We start from the raw sequence: 18,415 nt of genomic DNA, 5'->3' as shown, positions 1-18,415 counted from the left end.
AGGAGAAATGTTCCTACTGCTGTGGCACGAGCCCAACAAACCCTGCAGCGGATTAACTACAGCCTGGCTCACACACACACACACACACACACACACACACACACACACACACACACACACACACACACACACACACACACACATGCAGTCTGCTTTGCTGCGACAGCTCAGCACATTTGCATTCCATTACTTGTACCTGTGGCCACCACCCACTCACACAACACCGTGCCGGAGGGCTGACAGGTGCTGAAGAAAGTGTCTCGATGCTGAGGGGACGAGACAGTTGCTGATGATGGAAATTAATTCATGTCTTGCGAGAGCAGACCGAGACTGACAGATATAAAAAGGGCAAAGATGTGAAGGAGTGAGTATGAAAAGAGAGAAACAAACACTCAGTACCCCGTTCTACATATACACTTGTGAGAACATATAGATTTTACAGTCGATTCAAAGCGAACCCTTCTGTCATCTTGACACGCATCACCCCTCGTCTGAGGAAGTGACACTGACTTTTGAGCAAATCTTACAAGTCAGCATTTCTTTTTTTAGCCGAAGTAGCTTCTGCATACAGAATAGATGAACATAACTGTTCATACAGTGATGATATCTACATTTTTAAACAAGGTTCCCACACATTTTCAAGGACAAAAGTTTTCCATGAATTTTCAAGGACCCAAATATTTTTTTTTCCCTTGCCCAACCTGCGTGTTTTTTTTTTCAAACGTCTAAAATTCAAACTCTGTTCAAATATAAATTAAGTGTCCCACATGATATGTTTAAAGACTGTCGGAAATTTGAAAATCAATTGATAATTTCTGTTTCTTTAGCAGTCATTTTTTGTGAATTTTTAAGAAAAAAACAAACAAAAAAATCAAATAAATAGAAATAAATAGTAAAATAAAGACAAAATAAAGCCATTTAAAGTTCCCTTAAAGCATGACTTGTGGGTAGACATGAAGGTAAAGTCATAAAAAAAAAATAAAGGAATTTTTGTGATGAACAAATAAAAAAAAACAACCAAAATATTGTCACACGTCAATGCATAATAGAGCTACCTTATGCCATCAGCTAAACAAAATAAATTAACTGTTATGTTACATTACTGTAATTTAATTTATTACACATTTCCATGATTTTTCCAAAACTTTCAATGATTTTTACTAGCTTCATAGCTTTTCCAGGTTTTTCATGACTGTGGGAACCCTGTTTAAAAGTAATGAGGATTTAATTCCAGAGCTTTTTCAGCTGCTGTTTCTGCAGCCGACTTGTTTGTGTTCCAGTCCGCTGTTTATGGCCCAATACCACTGGGTGCCATGACTCCCACCAACAAACTACAGGACGCGACACACCGAGAGTGAGGGAGAGGGAGTGAGGGGCCGGCTTTAAACAGGGGGCAGAGAATAGTAAACAAGTGCGACTGAATGGCTGCAGACAATGCCCTGCTTTATTTTATGTCTTGGTCATATACAGTGAGTGGGAGGCCGGGATCACAAGAAACACAACAACAACATGTTGCTTGTTACAGTATTGATGCTCCAATGCCCACTTGCTATGCTATGCACTTCATTATGCTGCATCAATGACTCGGCAGAGTGTGGGACCACAGTTATTCAGATTTCTAAACGGCATAATGACCACTCTGTGTGATCTGGAATTATTCAGCATGTGGCACAGACCACAAGACAGAAATCAGTCCAGTATTTAAATAACTTTAAACTCAAACAGTTCACCTTAACCCTTTGGAACCAAAGCAAAGTGGTTTGACTTCTTTCTAAAACACAGGCAGAAAGCAATGAGCAACTTGAGGAGACAAAAATAATAAGAAAATTACCTGAAAGTAACCACAAAAAAGAAAAGTTAAAAAAAGGAACCCCCCCCAAACAAAAAAAAAAGAAAAGAGAAAATGGTTTTTATTATATATGGAGTTTTCTAGACTTTTTTTTGCTTCAATTTTAAAATTTCCCTATTTTTTTAGATTAATTTTCAGGTAATTTTCTTGCCACCTTTTACTAACTTGTAATGTGCAGGACATTTCTTGCGAAATTTGCTCATTGCCTTTTTCTTCATGTTTTAGAAGAAATCAAATCGATTAGTTTATGCTTCGAGGGTTAAATAGCTTTTAAAAGGCACAAAAAAACTGATGTCATTCCAGATTTCAGGGGGTTAATTAATAGTGCTCCTAAGTCACTAAAAACAAGGACATGGTGACAGTGCAGCAGCCTGAACTGTCCTCAGTGCCGGCTTAGCACACACTGAGAACATTGTGTTACTCAGGCGCTTTGTTCTGTGCAGTTTTTTTACTGCAATTTAAAAAATGGCAGCATGCTGATGATATCGTTAGCAAGGGACCAGATTGGATAGGAGGGGGCTGGATGATGGTTCATGACACAGTCCACTGTGTGGCAAGTGACCAGCCTTAAAAACCGCAAGGCACGTCTCGCCTTTCCTGGATCATTAAAAATGCATCCCCCGGGGAGGATCGGGTGGCACCGAAACAAGCAAACAAAAACACCACTGCATTAATAATGGAGTGACTTAGCTACACGCACATATCCAACACCCGAGTTTGGAGTAGTTGTACCTGTCAGAGATAAGAGAGGAGGGAAAAATCATTGGAGTCATGATGATGTGCGTTCACAGCTGAGCTACTTCACAAAAAAACAGCATTTCACGACAGCTGAGTTTTAATTTATGACACCTAAGAATCCTGCTGGATTGTTTACTTTAGCTTTTAGCTCAAATATCTACATAATAACATATAAAGCCATCACACAAGTTTCTCCACCACTACATGATTTGTAAGAAGTCTAGCTGTTCGAGATTTTCGATTTAGCCTCCCCAAAAGGAGCTTAAACAAAATACCCGACTGTCATTCTGAATGAGCTCAGCTGCTGTTTTTTGCTGGTCTAACCAAAATGTCAGCTGTTATATCGCTGCTGTGGCAGAGTGTCGGAACTCTCTCCCAACAAAAACCCTGCTCTCTCCCATTATGCCCAGCCACAGATTGCATAATTAGGGAGCTGACAGCCAGCTTCACTCAGCTCGCAGAGGGAAAGCACCAGAAATCAGGGCAGAGGGGAGGTGATTGGGTGCTAAAGAATGGCGCAATAAAAAGATACATAGATACTAAAAGTTCTGTAATGCAAATAATGACAAATTAACATATAGCAGCAGTTAATCTGTGTTCACTTTAACTCTGGGTGCACACTTTGGCCCTTTTCCATGTCTTATTTTTAGCCCTTACCCTGTTTTTGAGTGCCAGAGGGAGTAGTGGCTGAAGTTTTCTCTATCAAATTGGACGACCCTTACTCTGATACTCTGATAGGTCATCAGTAGTTGCCAATGACATTTGTGTTAACAGACGGCAAAAATAAAAAAATATTATCAAATCTGCCACTTATCTAAAGAGACAGAAGAGCATGGACACTCACAATTTGCTCACAACTTACATGTCATGCCTTCAAAAGATCAAGCAAATTAATAAAAAAAGAATACTGCTTCATTACCAGGCCACTAGGAGTGTCAGTAACAACCCACGCTCCTACCCTGCCGCCTACCCAAGTGATATTAGCGGCAACTAATATTATTGTAGCAACTTAGGACTTAAATTTCAGTTGTCGTATGCCATCAAAGGGGGACTATCATGCACAAATTAGCAATAACAATGTTTTTTGTATGCACGTTATAAAGAAAGGGACCATTATACACCACGTGGCTACGGTGATGTTACCCATAGCTTTATAGACTGCTTTTTTTTGAAACTTCAAGTTTCAAGTTCAGCATTTCGACTGCTGCAATCTTTTTCTTGGAGCCAGAAGTGACCATGTTTGGATGAGAGGTTGGAGCTGTGGAGGAGTGCAAGGTGGATCTGACTCACAAACTGCAGCGATGCCTCGCAAACAGCCTGTCACTTAAGTGGCCTTGCCCTAAAATATATGTATCTTAAAGCCTTAATAAAATGTAAACTAGCAAGCTTTATAAAAATTCACCCCACCCCACCCACAGTTGTCATGAATGTTGAAATTAGTGATAGAGACCAAACCATTTTTTGCAGGCTGTAAACATGTTCATTTCTGCTGTAAAGTTGGGCATTTTAACATGGGGGTCTGAGGAGATTTCCTCACCTCTGGACCCAGCCTCAAGTAGCCAATCAAAGAAGTGCAGATTTTGGCACTTTGCGTTTGTTAAATTTTTGAGCCAAAGAGGTTGCCACTTGATTGAAAACACATTAACCTTAAATAATACAATGGTTATTGTAATTTTTAAATCTTTACTACGGAAGAAAATACACTTGTGGGTCTCTTGTAGATTGTTCAACCATCTTGACAATGATTGGAGGGCCATGTAGCCCTTACACTTAACCCTACCCCAATAGGAGTCGGTAAAGCTTACACTTGAATACCTGAACACCCAAAACAGAGAGGTAAGGGCTCAGTAGAAGGGGACAAGGGGTGTGTTGGGATTGAGTCTTTGACTCAAGCATTGCGAATGATTGTAACAGAGATACCTTAAATGTCTGCAAAATGGATTTTAGCTGAAAAGGCATCCACTGCAACACTAGACTATACTGAAGGTGGCTTAGCTGGACTGATGCTGCTGCAGGCCTCAAATACTTTTTACAAATGACATTGCCAACATCCATGTCAGTATTGGTTCCAAAATTCGAGCAATGCTGTTGACACATATACCATCAGCCAGAGAGACAGACAGCCCTTAAGTAGAGTAATCCTTTCCATCAAAAACACGGTCAGAAAGTTCCTGGCTGGAAGCCATCTCATTCCAGCTTGTGAAGCACAAGACTGTATTAGGTGATGCTCCAGATAAGGATGATGTTAGACTCACACAGATGTTTACTGTTGATGCATGGATTTAGTACAGTCATGTTCAGCGGGGAGGACAGGCCGGTAGTTACATCCAGACAGAAAGCTCAGAGTCTCTGTTGTCATGTACTGTATTAATGGAAATCAAATGAGCTCCCAAATGTTCAAAAGAATTAACCGTCTAGCAGGTCTGTGGAACAGCACTGGGAGGGTGCTAGTTGGCATTTTCTCTGTTTTTAAGCATCAGCGACTTTGTCTTTATGTTCTTTCATGCTCCAGTAAAGTACAAGATGAGTCTCGGAATTGGTTTGATGTACTACAGCACAAGTTGCAAATCTGCATACAACAAATGTACACAAGCAAAGTGTGTGTAGGTTGTTTTTGCAACAAAGTGTTTGCAGTGGGATCTTATCTTCAAGCATGACGATATCAGTGTGAGGCAGGGGCAGGTTTAGAAACTTGAGCCAGACCCGAGGGCACAGTAAAGCAATATCAGCAAATGATACACTGTATATTATCTATAGTTACAGTGTTCATTCAGTTTAATAAATGAATGTCAAAAAAACAGCAATTATAATATGAATTAATATGAATAAATACTATTTGTAACTCCAAATAGTCTATAGCCAATGCACACCTAAAAGTATCTAGACATTACCTGGATGAGCTGTATGTGAAAACACAAATGTCTGAATCAGTTGAGCTGGACATCCAACTTTAGACTAGACTTTATCCTGCCAGTTCCCTGGTGCAAAGTCCGCGTAATATTTGAATGAGCCCATGCCTGAATGGAGCAGGTAATATCCAGAGAATTCATGTGAGCAAGTGGATGAAGTTTCTATCATGTGGCTCGCAAAAAACCTAAAGAAAATACATATAAGGGTGAATAAGAGGGGTAATTTACACAAAGATGGTAATGCAAATGTCCAAATGAAGAGACAAAAAGATTCTGCAACTTAAAACTTCACGGACCAATGCCGAAATTGTCAGACAAATTAAAAAAACAGCAAGAAAATCAGCCTGTTTATGGCCAAATTACAAACAGGCAACGTGACTGTTTTGTAATAACCTGTCATGTCCTCATGTCCTGTCTACTGCACACTCTACCCAAGCACCATGCCTTGCCTAAACCAAACAGTGTTTCCAATAAGTGAGAAGCAACTAACAGAAATAATCTCCTGATGTGTGCTGCACGTGTAAAAGGCACATTGTTCAGAGTTTATGAGAAAATTATGGATGCACGATAATATCGGCAAGTCATCTGTATCAGCAGATATATATATATATATATATATATATATATATATAGACAAAGTGAACATGTACAAAACATCAAACCTAAGGTGAAATATTCTTCTTAATTTATTCTGTGGGGGAGTCTGTGCCACCCCTGGTTTGAGGCAAATTAGTCATCTAAGTGATCTCATCTAGCCTTGTGTTGACCTCTAATCCTTTTAAATTCAGAAAACAAAATCTCTAAAAACAAAATACTCTTGAAAGAGTATTTATAAGATACACAGGTTCATACAACTGTACAGAGAAAAGAAGCAACACACATCTATCATATCGATTAACGCTCTGAGCTCAAATCCATGCTAGTCAGCATTCCACTAACAGTGGAGCAGCAGAATCTAATGGACAAAACGCAAGTCTTTTTGATACAGTTACAGACAGCATGTGAAGTGGAGGGGCTGATTACAGAGCCACTTCAGTGGCTGGTGAACTGCTGCTCCACTCATCACATCTGCTTAATTCCATTATGATATCACCATGTCTCAACTGTTGAAAATGCTGTTGCACTTCAGGCACAAAAAGTACCACTAAAAGGTTGATATAAATGCCATTCACGTAGAGAGGGAGAGAGGAAAACAAGAGGAGACTGACACAGCAGAGTGCATGGAGAGGGAGAAGCCTTCTTCTGTCAAACTCCTGGGGTGCGGCTCAACAAAAGAGAGAAAGAAAACAGACTGCGTGCAAAGAAATCGGCAACAAGTGTAAGATGGCTAAAAGCTTTTGGGATTTGTTTGCGATCAAGGCTGATTTTTTTTTTTTTTTTCTACCGTGAGCGAACCACACAGGGGAACTGAACACTGGCTGAGATGTATGTCATACCTTCAGATCAAACATCGGATTCTCAATGTCATATGAGCTGCACAGAACAAACTTTGACAACAGGACATCAAGAGTGTGATAGCAGATTGAACCTACTTCGATACTACTCCATCAATTTATAAGCGTCAGGCTGTACAACCAAACTAGAGGTTCAAATGTCACCGATAAAACCGGTTGCTTGAATGAACATGAGATCTGATTCTCTTCTGTAGGTCAGTGCCTTCGGGAGAGCAGGCTGCCTTCGCCTCGGGGCAGCTCACAGCAGTCACTTCTCACTGGGTCAGTCAGGATGTTACAGCTGAGTGAAAGGATGCGGAAGTAATCAATGGAAAAAAAAACTTGTATGTGTATTAACAAGAGTTTTTTCAGTCACGAGAGCGGCGAAGAAATGGGCTGTTTAAGTACTGTAGGCACGGCTATATGTTAAGCTACATGCTAACATCAGCATGACACCATGCTCACGATAACATTTCCAACATTGTTAAGTACAATGTTTGCCATGTTCACCATCATAGTTTAGCTGTTAGCATGCTAACATTTGCAAATACGCACAAAGTGTGGCTAATGCTGATGAGACAGACACACAATCATGAACAAACTGAACAACTGACGAATGGAAATTTTGCCCGGGTGATAGCATGATGGTGAAAGTCATGGTAATCTATACAATAGTTTTTGTGACATCTAACTAAAATGGAAGGAGTTGCTGTCTTTCTATCTGTACTTCAGTTTTCTCAATAACCATTCACCCAATTGACTTCCCGCTTGGTGGGTATATTGGTGAGAATCTAAGGTATTGCAGTGCAGAGTGCTCTTGAGATCTATGAGCTTATATTGTATATTTATAGTGCGCTATGTACACACTGTGGAGAGTATTGAGAGGGGATCACTATTAACTATTACACTGCTGCACAGCATGCCGGGAACAGCTCGCTCTCTTTTGCATGCTACAGTACATTCAAGAACAAATGAGAAAAGAGATACTAGAGATGTTACATTGTAGCAAACTCAAACATTTCAAGCATCAGTGATGTAACTTTAGGAATGAATGCTTTTGTTCCAGGAAATAGCCTTGCTTTGACTTCATTGAAGCCATAAAATGTATGTGTGAGCTTATGCAACTCAGGGCAGGTGTATGTCCAGGACCTAAAGAAGGAACATTGTCGAGCATTTGGGTGTTTTGGATGAGCAGTTCTCGAGAAAGCCGCAAGCAGCAATATCGGAACTGAAGCAGTAGGCCTGTTTCGAACAAGAATCGCAGTTTCACTCAAAGCCACGAGAGGGAACCTCGTGGTGGCACCAGAGGAAAATCAATCAATTACCATAGCCATTAGGATTAAGTCTGAACCAAGTGTCATGAGAATCTAATAGTTGTCAAAACACCCAACCAAAGCCACTTCAGACTAGAGTTTTAAAATCCCAACGGGGATGCATCACACACAAAAGGACAAACTTCACAGATGTTCTCCTCTCAAATGTCAAACACACACACACAACAAGATTTGAAAATAATGGGGCATCACACTATACAGGACATTACTGCACGTCTGTCCGTCCTGGAAGAGGGATCCCTCCTCAGCAGCTCTTCCTGAGGATTCGTCCATTTTTTTCCTCCTTTACAGGGTTTTTTTTTTGTGAGTTTTTCCTTCGGCGATGTGAGGGTCTACAGACAGAGGGATGTCCTATGCTGTAAAGCCCTCTGAGGCAAACTGTGTTTTGTGATAATGGGCTTTATAAATAAAATTGAATTGAATTGAATTGATTACAATCAAGCCAGGGAAGCATGAATGCACGATCTTATGTCATCTCCTGGTAAAGCAAATGTAAACAAAGCGGAGACTGAAGAGTTGCAACTATAAGCTATATGTTAACAATGCTTTACAAAGACAAAAACAAAAGCTAAACGAATCTGACAAAGAAAATATGTTGTATTCTTAGTTTCTATTCTTCGGCGAGAACTGGAGGTGCGATTTTAACTGTCAAACTTAATATGCCAATGTAATAATGCCAATGTTAGCAACTGCTGCTTGACAACACCATCAGCTGGTGTAATCTTATGTGTCACCCAGATTTAAATCCTAAATATCAAAAATATTTGAAATTATCAGGTGGCCACAATGAGTCTGCGAACAGTTCTGAGGGTGAAATACTGGATCCATAAACCTCACATTACCATATAATTTGGGCCTAACGTCTTTACCAACCAAGGTCAAAGACCTGATCTCTCCTCTTGAGAGGGTTAAATCAGGGATACATTGCCCTAAAACTCTTTTTAGTCTGAGGCCAGCTTTAAAGAAACACTCCACTTAAAACCAAAAATGTCAACTCCATGGTGGTGATAGATGAAAAGCATTATCAGTCATTTTAGTTCATCCTCTGGGGACCACGACTGTAACAATCCATCCAATTGTTGCCAGACCAGCCGAAACTACTATCCACAGAGCTTTGCCCCTAGCATGTCTAAAAACTAGACTACTGCAGTCAGTACGAGCAAAGTCTAGGGCTGCAACTAACGATTTATTTTATTGAAAATTTATCTATTGATAATTTTCTCATGTAACTGATTAGTTCTTTGGTCTATAATCGTTGCAGCTCTGGTGAAGTCAACACAATAACAGGCTTCTTTGAGCATTTGGATCTGCTATTCTAAAACACAAGTCAGTGCATGTTTACAGAATGTTGCCGAAAGCTGGTTGTGTGTCATCTTCTTCCTGTGGCTGCCATGATGATTTCTAAAATTAATTAAGTTTTCAAAGCTGGGATGTTGAAATTATTTATCCGCTTTACGGGGCAGGACCATGAAATATTACATGAAGGGGAGGGAACGCAAAGTATTAGATTATAATACGGCAGTTTTTTTCAAGGCCTTTTTTGCAGTCTCCTCCCACAGGGGTCAAGCTGGACTCGTGCGGGGCTGAGGGCTGAAAAAATAGCTTTGTCTCTTTCACTATATGGACGAACAAAAGACAGAACCCTGTTTGTTCCTCGTGTGCTTAGAGGAGGGGGGTGTGTGATGGAGAAGTGGGAGGGGTCCATGTCTAATTATGCTTGTGCGTCTGTGTGAAGGGGGGGCAGTGCCTCTCTTGAATATTCCATATGATGAACGAGCGTCTGTCCTTTTCAGAGAAAACAGAAGCCTTGAATTGACAGACAACAACAGAGGAACATATTCCCCACCTGTTCGCCCTAAATGGGACAACAATCTTTGTAGCGCTCACTTTCACTATTTAATCAAAATAAAATATTAAGTATATTACGCAAAACATAGATTTATATGATATTTGATTTTATGTTTAAGCCAGAACATGTAAGAATTAACAATCTTGTGGAAGTGTGAGCTTTTGTGTTTTCATGCACGTGTGATGAGTCCTGAGAGGGCGGAAAGGAGAGAGATGCAAAAGGACACACACTGCAGAGACAGCGCAGGGTAATTAGTGAGCCAGCATCACGTTTTCTCCTCAGAATAACTGGGCTAATTGTTCTGGTTCATTACAGCATGTTAATAGGATTGATCCTCAACTTGTGGAATGTTTGTGTTAGCTCCCAATCTACATAAATCTCACTCTCTAAATTACTACTTTGGTGCCATTGAACTTTACATGTAAAAACACTTGCACACGTACCGTTTGCATGTAAACAGGCTGAGAATCTCAAAAAACAAAACTAGATTTCATTGACAAACTATAATAAGGATCAAAAGGAAAAGGGCGGCTAAAACATGTTGTTTACTACTGCAAATGTTAAGCGTATTGATTCAAAATGCTTGAGGATAAAGACTGAAAAATATTTCCCATAATCTTCCAAATCCATCTTCCCAATCCACAAACACTGGCCGCATTGTGTCCAACTCAGCACTGAAAACAGTATCAAAATACTTCACGAAAGATGATGTAACAAATACTATGGTAAAGCAATTTCAATTCATTCTAAAAAAGAGGCTACCAGAAAAAGAAACTCTGCAAACTGAGCATTAGGGCTGCATCTTCACCAGGAACAATGACCTTATTTTCTAAAAGTAAAAGCTTTTTGTGGAGTAATTATGACCTTTCAAGCCGTTGTAAAAGCCCAGTGGGTTGGATAGTAGAAATGCGTGTTACAGAGGGTCCCTGCAGCCATGGAAATCCTGGGACAGTCAGAATTCCACAATCTCATTTTCCAGGTCTGGGAAATTAATAAAATCCAAAATCCAAACAGTCAGTTTTTCCCCTTCATGTACGCAAGATAGTAAGAATTATGTTTGAATAGAGCTTGAAACTGATACCTTTAAATATGAAAAAATAAAGATATAACTGTGTGATTTAACCATTTAAACCTGAGAAAACTGCTGTGTTTTTTCCAAAAATAAGGGAAGAAGGCAATGAGCACCTTAACAAGACATGGCTTAAAAAATTAGCAAGTAGTTAGTAAAATGGTTTTTTTTTAATTCCCTGAAAATAGGCAAAAAACAGAAAAAGAAAAAAAGGAAATTGGAAAATTGCCCTAAGAAAGTGCTAAAAATCAAATAACATAAATACATTTTTCTGTAGCATACAAGTATAAAATAATTATGACTATAGTTTTCTGGACATTTCTTCCTCTTTTTTGATAAAAATATAATAATCTCCCTGCAGCTAATCCAAGTCAACTGCTTTTCGCCTTTTACAATTTTTTTAAAAAACCATTTCCAGGACATTTCTTGCCAAGTTGGCAATTGCACTTTTCCCGTGTGCTCAAAAAAAATCAAACCAATTTTCTCAGGTACCAGAGGTTTAAATGCTTGTTAAAGGTGTCAACTAAACTGATGTCGATCCAGGTTCTAAAGGGGTTAATATGTAGGGTCATGAATTGCAAAGTTTCCATACCTATGCCCCACCTCTTTTAAAAATTAAACTGCATGTTTGGGTCCTTGAAAAGTCATGAAAAGGTTTTGAAATTTTGTCCATGAACCTGTGTGGGAGCCCTGGTTATAACCATGAATCTACAGAGATCACTGAGCATGACGGACACATAACGGTCCACCATATTCTGTACATACAGCACAGATTCGTTAGACTCTGCCACTGAAATGCACAAACAAACACAAACTATCCTCATCAAATTGCTCAATAAATGGCTTCTTCACTTAAAAGACAGAGATGGGACTGTTTGAAAAAAACAAACACAGTATCATGTGTGAAAACTGTGTGGGTGCAGAACCAGCATGACTAACACATGCACAGATGTTCTGCTCATGCAGACGTCAATTTCCCAGAGGGCGATGCTTTGACCCTCAAGCTCTGCATCACAAAATAGCAACACAATTTGATATTTCATCTATCACATCACGGACTGCATTAAAGGAACAAAATGTAAAAGTACTCTATAAAAGGTTTTTTATGAGGTTAAAGATGTCAGATTGTTTTATCCTGATCATGTGAGCTCATAAAAATGTATGTGAAAACAACAAAGCTAACCACAATGAGTAGTTCAACAGTAACTATAAATATAAGCCCATAAAATGGAAGCTCTGAATACAATATTAGCCCTCTGTTGTTTTAACCTACTTTTGATAAGAGCTGCACAAGGGCTTTTATGTTGGATTGTGCTCAGTGTGTTTACACAATTAAGGCTTCCACAACAGTTTTGTTCAGTACCCAACTTACTGTAATTGGGGCAGTGCTGAAACGAATCTTCCTCTTTGGAGGGATGTCATCTTTGTTTTCCTGTGGCAGACCAGGAATCTCTGTCAGATCAGAACCCGGGTCGTAGACAATATCCTCATCGTCTCCGTAGAGGTCATCCTCAGGATCTGTGCAGCTTTCCCCCCAACCCTGGTAACAGGCGTCCCCGTCTGCATTAAAAATCACCCGCTCATTCCCAACGTATTCCTCATCAGGTTCTTCCACCTGGTCCTTTGGAGATTCAGAGGACTTGTCATCTCTTGAACCATCTCCATCCTCCTGGCTTTCCCCAGCTGGTGTAGTCGGGGTCGGTAATGGCTCAGGGGTTGCATCGTCAAAAGCTTTGTCAGTAATCACAGCATCATCCGTAGGTTCTGAAGCTTTGGACACACCTAGATCCTCAATATGTTTTTTTGTTTCTGAAGGTTTATCCTCTTCTTCACATGAACCATTGACCTGGCCTCCGTTGGTGGTGACCCCAGGGAGATGCCGTCTATCTCCACCAGTAGTCTCAGCCTTGTCTGTTTTATCTTGGGCTTCTTCCTCTTGTGGTACTGGTTTCGGCTCCGAAGTCTCTGTCCCAGGACTGGGACTGAGAAGGTCCTCAGAAGACGAGGATGTCGGGAACTTTCCCCCTATCCTGCTCCGATAGTTTCCACGCACTGGAGATTGTCTTGAATCATCCTCACTGACATCACCTCCATGACGTTGGAATCCATCTGGTGAGTAGAGGGCCCGTCTGCTGACTCCTTTGTAGGAGGCACCTTGGTTGTGGTGGTCAGCATTTTCGAAAACAGCACTAAGTTGACTGACAGTTGGCGAGGACGCCTCTGTTCTAGAGCAAAGTGAGTCCAAGGAGTCCGTACTGCCTCGATTAGACCTTGCACCTCGCCAGTCGTCTAGGTGCTCATGGGAACCCCGTTTATCACGTCCGTATGGAAAGACTGGTGACTGGGACTGGTCACGTGACTGTTGCTCAAACAGCTTCCTGGTTTCAGAGAACTTTGCTCCAGCGCCTCCGACCCTGTCAGATGAGGAGGAGTGCTGCAGTCTTATCACTGATCCATCGGCCTTGTTGATGAAGTTGGTGGGCTTGACCAGCTTTTGCGGCGAGGAATCATCACAACCCCTGGCCTTAGCCGTCACTTTTTCTGAGCCCATCTGCATGAACATGTCCTTAATGCGACTGACATGGCTGCCATACTGGCGGCCCCTTGGCTGTTTCACCCGTTCTAGGTCTTTGGGCTTGGATTCTCCATCTATCCGAGGCTGGTCAAAAGCCCTCTTAAGTGCCTGAAACTCAGCCCGGTAGGCATTGCGGTGGGGGGAGGCACTCCGGAGGCTGGTCCTCTCCCCCGAGGCCTCCGTCTTCAGCATGATGATGTCTTTGGATTCAGAGGAGATGTCAGCATCGCCGTAGCCTCTTTAGAATATGGGAGTGAGAAGTCTAGTTTGACCTACCGCAACGCTGCCTTGTCGGATCCACCTGATGTTACAGTTCCTTTAGGCCCATTCACACCTACAGAGATAAAAAGAGACGTTACAAAGATAGAAAAATGATGTAACATTGCATTATAATGTTATTTCAAGAGAGATTACTATTTAAATATAAACACAATGACACTTTTTCACCAAAGATGATGATTAAAAAGCTTAAAAAAGGGTCATTTTCAACCTCCACCCATAACACTATTCAGTAACATGGGAGCCAAACATGCTGGTGTATGATATAAAAGCTCTTAGTACAAGAATACTATTTATGAAAGCCTATTGGACTCTAAAGGCACCCTGATTATGTTGTCTTTTCAGCTCTGCTGGCACTGTTAACCTTCTTAAATCAATATCCGTGTATGAGCTTTTTATGTTTAAACTGCTGCTATGCTGCAGGAAATATTATTGTTTTCCTCTCCTCTTTTCTCTCTCCCACTCCCTCTGTTTTCTATTGCAAGCTGTGACCCTTGTACGCTGCCACATCCCACAGCTCTCTAAACCATCACTGAAATTATGCCGGTTCTTACATGCCAGCTCTTAAACAAAGCATTGCATGGTAGTTGCAACCTTTACTGTAACTGCACAGAGAGAGGATGCTGTTGAATGCAGCAAAAATGTGTTGATACCATCCCTGGACCAAAAATATAAAACATTTCATTAACTGACAGACTGACAGTTTACTCACCATTATAATAACACTGCACTGGAACAGGGGAACAGGCTTGTATGGTAGTTAAATATTCCATACCTAAATCCATTAATATTTAATACTGTTTGAAATGCATTCCACAAAGAGGAAGATAAAATATGACACAAAAAACATCCATATGGGGCACAGAGAATCCATTAATCTCAGTTGTGCTGAATGGTATGGATGCATCATCATCAGCAGCAGCAGCAGCAGTGGCTGAAACCTAAATGTCCTGGCTCAATATTCATTATTCACCATGCCGAACTCTTGATGGTAACACCTATGTGCAATCCTTGTGCAACAAAAAAAATCAACTTGAGCAACATCCTGTGCTGCTCTAGATGATATCGCACGGAGACGAATAAAGTTGGAGGTGAAAGATGAAAGATGGCTTTAACATTGTGTCAGTGAGATCAGACAAACAGGCACATCAGCCACACCGCACACAACATGACAGCTCAGGTTTCCCCATTCTGACACTGCTAAACATTTATTTATGTGCATTTTACCTCCCGTGCAGATGCAACAGCTAACATATTAACGACTGACCTTCCCCTGTGATTATCGAAAAGACTAAGTTAACTGTTAGCCACAGACCACAGCGATGTTGCCTCAATGTTACAAAAACAAAAGAGTCAGACTTACATTCATGGCTCCGGCTTCGTTTGACGCCTGATACAAACAAACTGTGATCCCGGGGCTAAACTCGTGGAAAAATATGGATGCCGTTGTTGCAAAACCTTTCGAAAAGCACATTTCTATCCCACGCTCGTAAATTGTCCGGGACGGAATCGCCACTACAGAAACGTTTGGACACACTGGAGCCGCTACAACGCCATTGCAGGCAGTGGGTGATGCTGCCAGTCGCGCTGTGGGGGTGTCGGTGCAATTTGGCAGCTCATCTCACTGAGAGCTGCACTCTGGCAGCATTTGCAAGGGCTGGTCCGATATACGTCTGCAGTATGGCAAAGTAAACACACTTAGCTGTAATGGTAGCCGGCGATTTGCAGATGTAAAGCCTCATGTGACAGGTGCTAAAACCTGAACTGCGGCAATGGTTTGGTCCGATAATCTGCTGCGCGGAGGGGGTTTCAGTGAGCTGCAGTCTGGCATAAATACCAGCACACAGCAACTGTAACTTTACTCGCTGCTTATTGTTCATCAATGGGCTTTGGGTGGGGTAGATGGGGTCAAGGACCACTCAAGATACGCGACGGGTGTTCAAATTAGGGTGTCTCAAAATAAAGACCACCAGAGGGCCTAGAGGAGTTTTTAAAGAAGGTAGAGCCAGAAAAAATGAGGTAAAGTTTGATTTTGGTGTTAATGTACTGAAAGTCATAGTGTGCTGCGAAACAAAAAATACTGAATAAATCATTTATTCCAGTGATACTCAATTTAATACGCGGGCCAATTTAATGCCGGGTGCCGGGTGGTCCCTCAACTATTATCTAATTCACAATAAAAAATGAGGTGATTCACATTGGGAATTGTTTTTGTACTTTTGGAACATTTAAGGTGCCAGAGTGCATAAAACAGCATCAAAAATAGAACTTGTTTATCAAATATATACCAGTGGAGGATCCCCCACAACCCCTAACAGAGGTTCAAGTTAAGCCCCTTATGCCCTAAAATCCTAGAAACATCCTAAAATCCTAGAGTGTTCCAAAAGTCCAAGAAACATCCTAATGTACTAAAAACATCCTGAAGTCCTAGATATGTCCTAAAATCCATGAAGCAATCTAAAATCCATGAAATGTCCTAAAATCTTATAAAAGTCTAATATCCTAGACATGTACTATAATCCTAGAAATGTCCTTAAATCCTAGAAAAGTCCTTCAACATGTATGGGGTTGCTAGACCCCTGACCTACTGTCATTCTGCAAAAGTGGCCCCCAAGCAAAGCAAGCTGAGTATCCCTGATTTACTCTTTCCTCAATTTTACCAGTCAAGCATGGATGTAGTAATAAAGGGCATTTTTTTACAAACTTGACTTGGTCACAAGTCACTTGCTGTCCATTGAGAATGGACCCGCAACCCAGCAGTTGGGAACCAGTGAACTAAACTATGTTGTGTCTTTAAAGGGTGAGAGGTGCCTTAGAGAGCTTCAACATTTTTTTATACAAAGTTCAGTATTTCATCCAGATTATTCAGCCAAATTTAATTAAGTTATGACATTACATACTGAACATAAAAAATTGCAAACAAACCAATCTTTTCATGCCAGCCCTTGGTCCTCCCCAATGTCGAAACAAAACCTATACACCCTTGGGCCTATATAAACGTGCCACTGAGGGCCACAGTTAGGAGGGTGAAAAATGTCTTAAGCAGACTTAATTTAGCCACATGTAAGAAATAACAACATCTGATTATCAAAGTTAGCTGCTCAATGCAGCAAACACTATCTCAAACACTCACATGCTCAGTGCATATGGTTTCTAATGTTTACAGTCTCTTTCCTAATTAATCTGTTTGCCTTAATATTTAACAGTCTTATAATAAAGAAGATTAGAGTGCATTAATTCTAGCTGGCTGGGTCACACAGGCCTAAAGCACAGGACTAACTTTATGTGAAAAATCACTACAAAAGAAAGCTTGGTCAATATCCAAATGTATGATTGTCTTATCAAACAGCCCTGAGTCATACAATTGATTTGTATGTTCTATAATCCATGGTATTGTTGCTAACGTGCATATTTCATAATCACACAATACAAGTTATCTTATAAATTGAATCTTAATTAAATCATAATTGATTCAAGAGGTAATGCGATTAACAGCTTAAAGCATGCATATATTTGAATTTGATATTTATGACTTTGTATCCTTCTCAAATCTCATATGGTAAATGTCTTTTATATATGTACACAGTCACAACCTGTCAAATGTGTGACTAATATTATAATAATAATGTAAATCGCATATTTTGGCAAGGTAAATAGTTACGTAAATTGTATGCAACCATTTCAGGACTGAGTCAAAGCAGCACATTTGTTCTTTTTCATACAGTAGCCACTGTTGTTCCATTTTTACTCAATACCCTTCACATTTTTCAATACAAGCATCTCTAAAGGAATGTTTGCAATAAGGCAACTGTGACATGAGTTACAGTTTGTCCCCATTTGGCAACAACTTTCACTTCAAGGAGACGGGGTATGTTGCATCTTGTCCCGCAGCTCAAAACAAGAAAATTCAGGACAATATCAGTGTAAATTGAAACTTACAGCAGCCTATATGGAAACAGAATTAGACTAAAATCAATCCAAATCAGTGCACATTTATTTCATAAGATATCTCACACATTTGGGCACTATCTTAACCTCTTGCCAAGTGCTGTGTTTTCCGTGTTTTCATGCATCTCAGCGAATGCATTCACCTATAGTGTTTGTTGATACATTCAGTCCAAACGCCAGCTATGTGAAGATGTTGCTAAGCAACTCTAAAAATAATCTTAAGGGAATGAAAGGGAGGGTGAGAGAACAGAACAGCCTTGCAACTGCAGAGCACAGAGCATGGATAGCATCATGCTTATCACCACAGAGAGGAAGCCACGAATCCGGTTTCAAATATGCCTTTATCAAACAAGAGCCATGCAGTGACCACAGTCAGTGTTAGCCAGAATTAGGATCCTTTTTTTTGCAGGATCAAAGTGCTCTCTTAGTGGT

General features: G+C 40.5%; 1 protein-coding gene across 8 annotated transcripts in view; it reads right to left on the bottom strand.

The window, feature by feature from the left end:
• The window catches only part of ppp1r9a (protein phosphatase 1, regulatory subunit 9A), an 89,746-nt gene that overhangs the window by 55,244 nt on the left and 16,087 nt on the right, over nt 1-18,415 (bottom strand). For 2 of the 8 annotated variants that reach the window (XM_088090529.1, XM_088090532.1), the window contains exons 1-2: nt 15,399-15,826; nt 12,554-14,090 (exon numbers count right to left, since the gene is read on the bottom strand). In XM_088090529.1, coding sequence (XP_087946655.1) covers nt 12,554-13,948 — 1,395 coding nt within the window. In that variant the 5' untranslated portion in view covers nt 13,949-14,090; nt 15,399-15,826. Of the gene's footprint in view, nt 1-12,553; nt 14,091-15,398; nt 15,827-18,415 lie in introns of those variants that run through there. The other 6 variants (XM_042506341.2, XM_088090531.1, XM_088090528.1 and 3 more) reach the window with 5 other exon arrangements.

This window comes from Plectropomus leopardus, chromosome 17, assembly GCF_026936395.1.
Source record: "Plectropomus leopardus strain MGB_pleo_1.0 chromosome 17, ASM2693639v1, whole genome shotgun sequence".
NCBI lineage: Eukaryota > Metazoa > Chordata > Actinopteri > Perciformes > Serranidae > Plectropomus > Plectropomus leopardus.
This window is presented reverse-complemented; position numbering and strand designations above follow the sequence as displayed.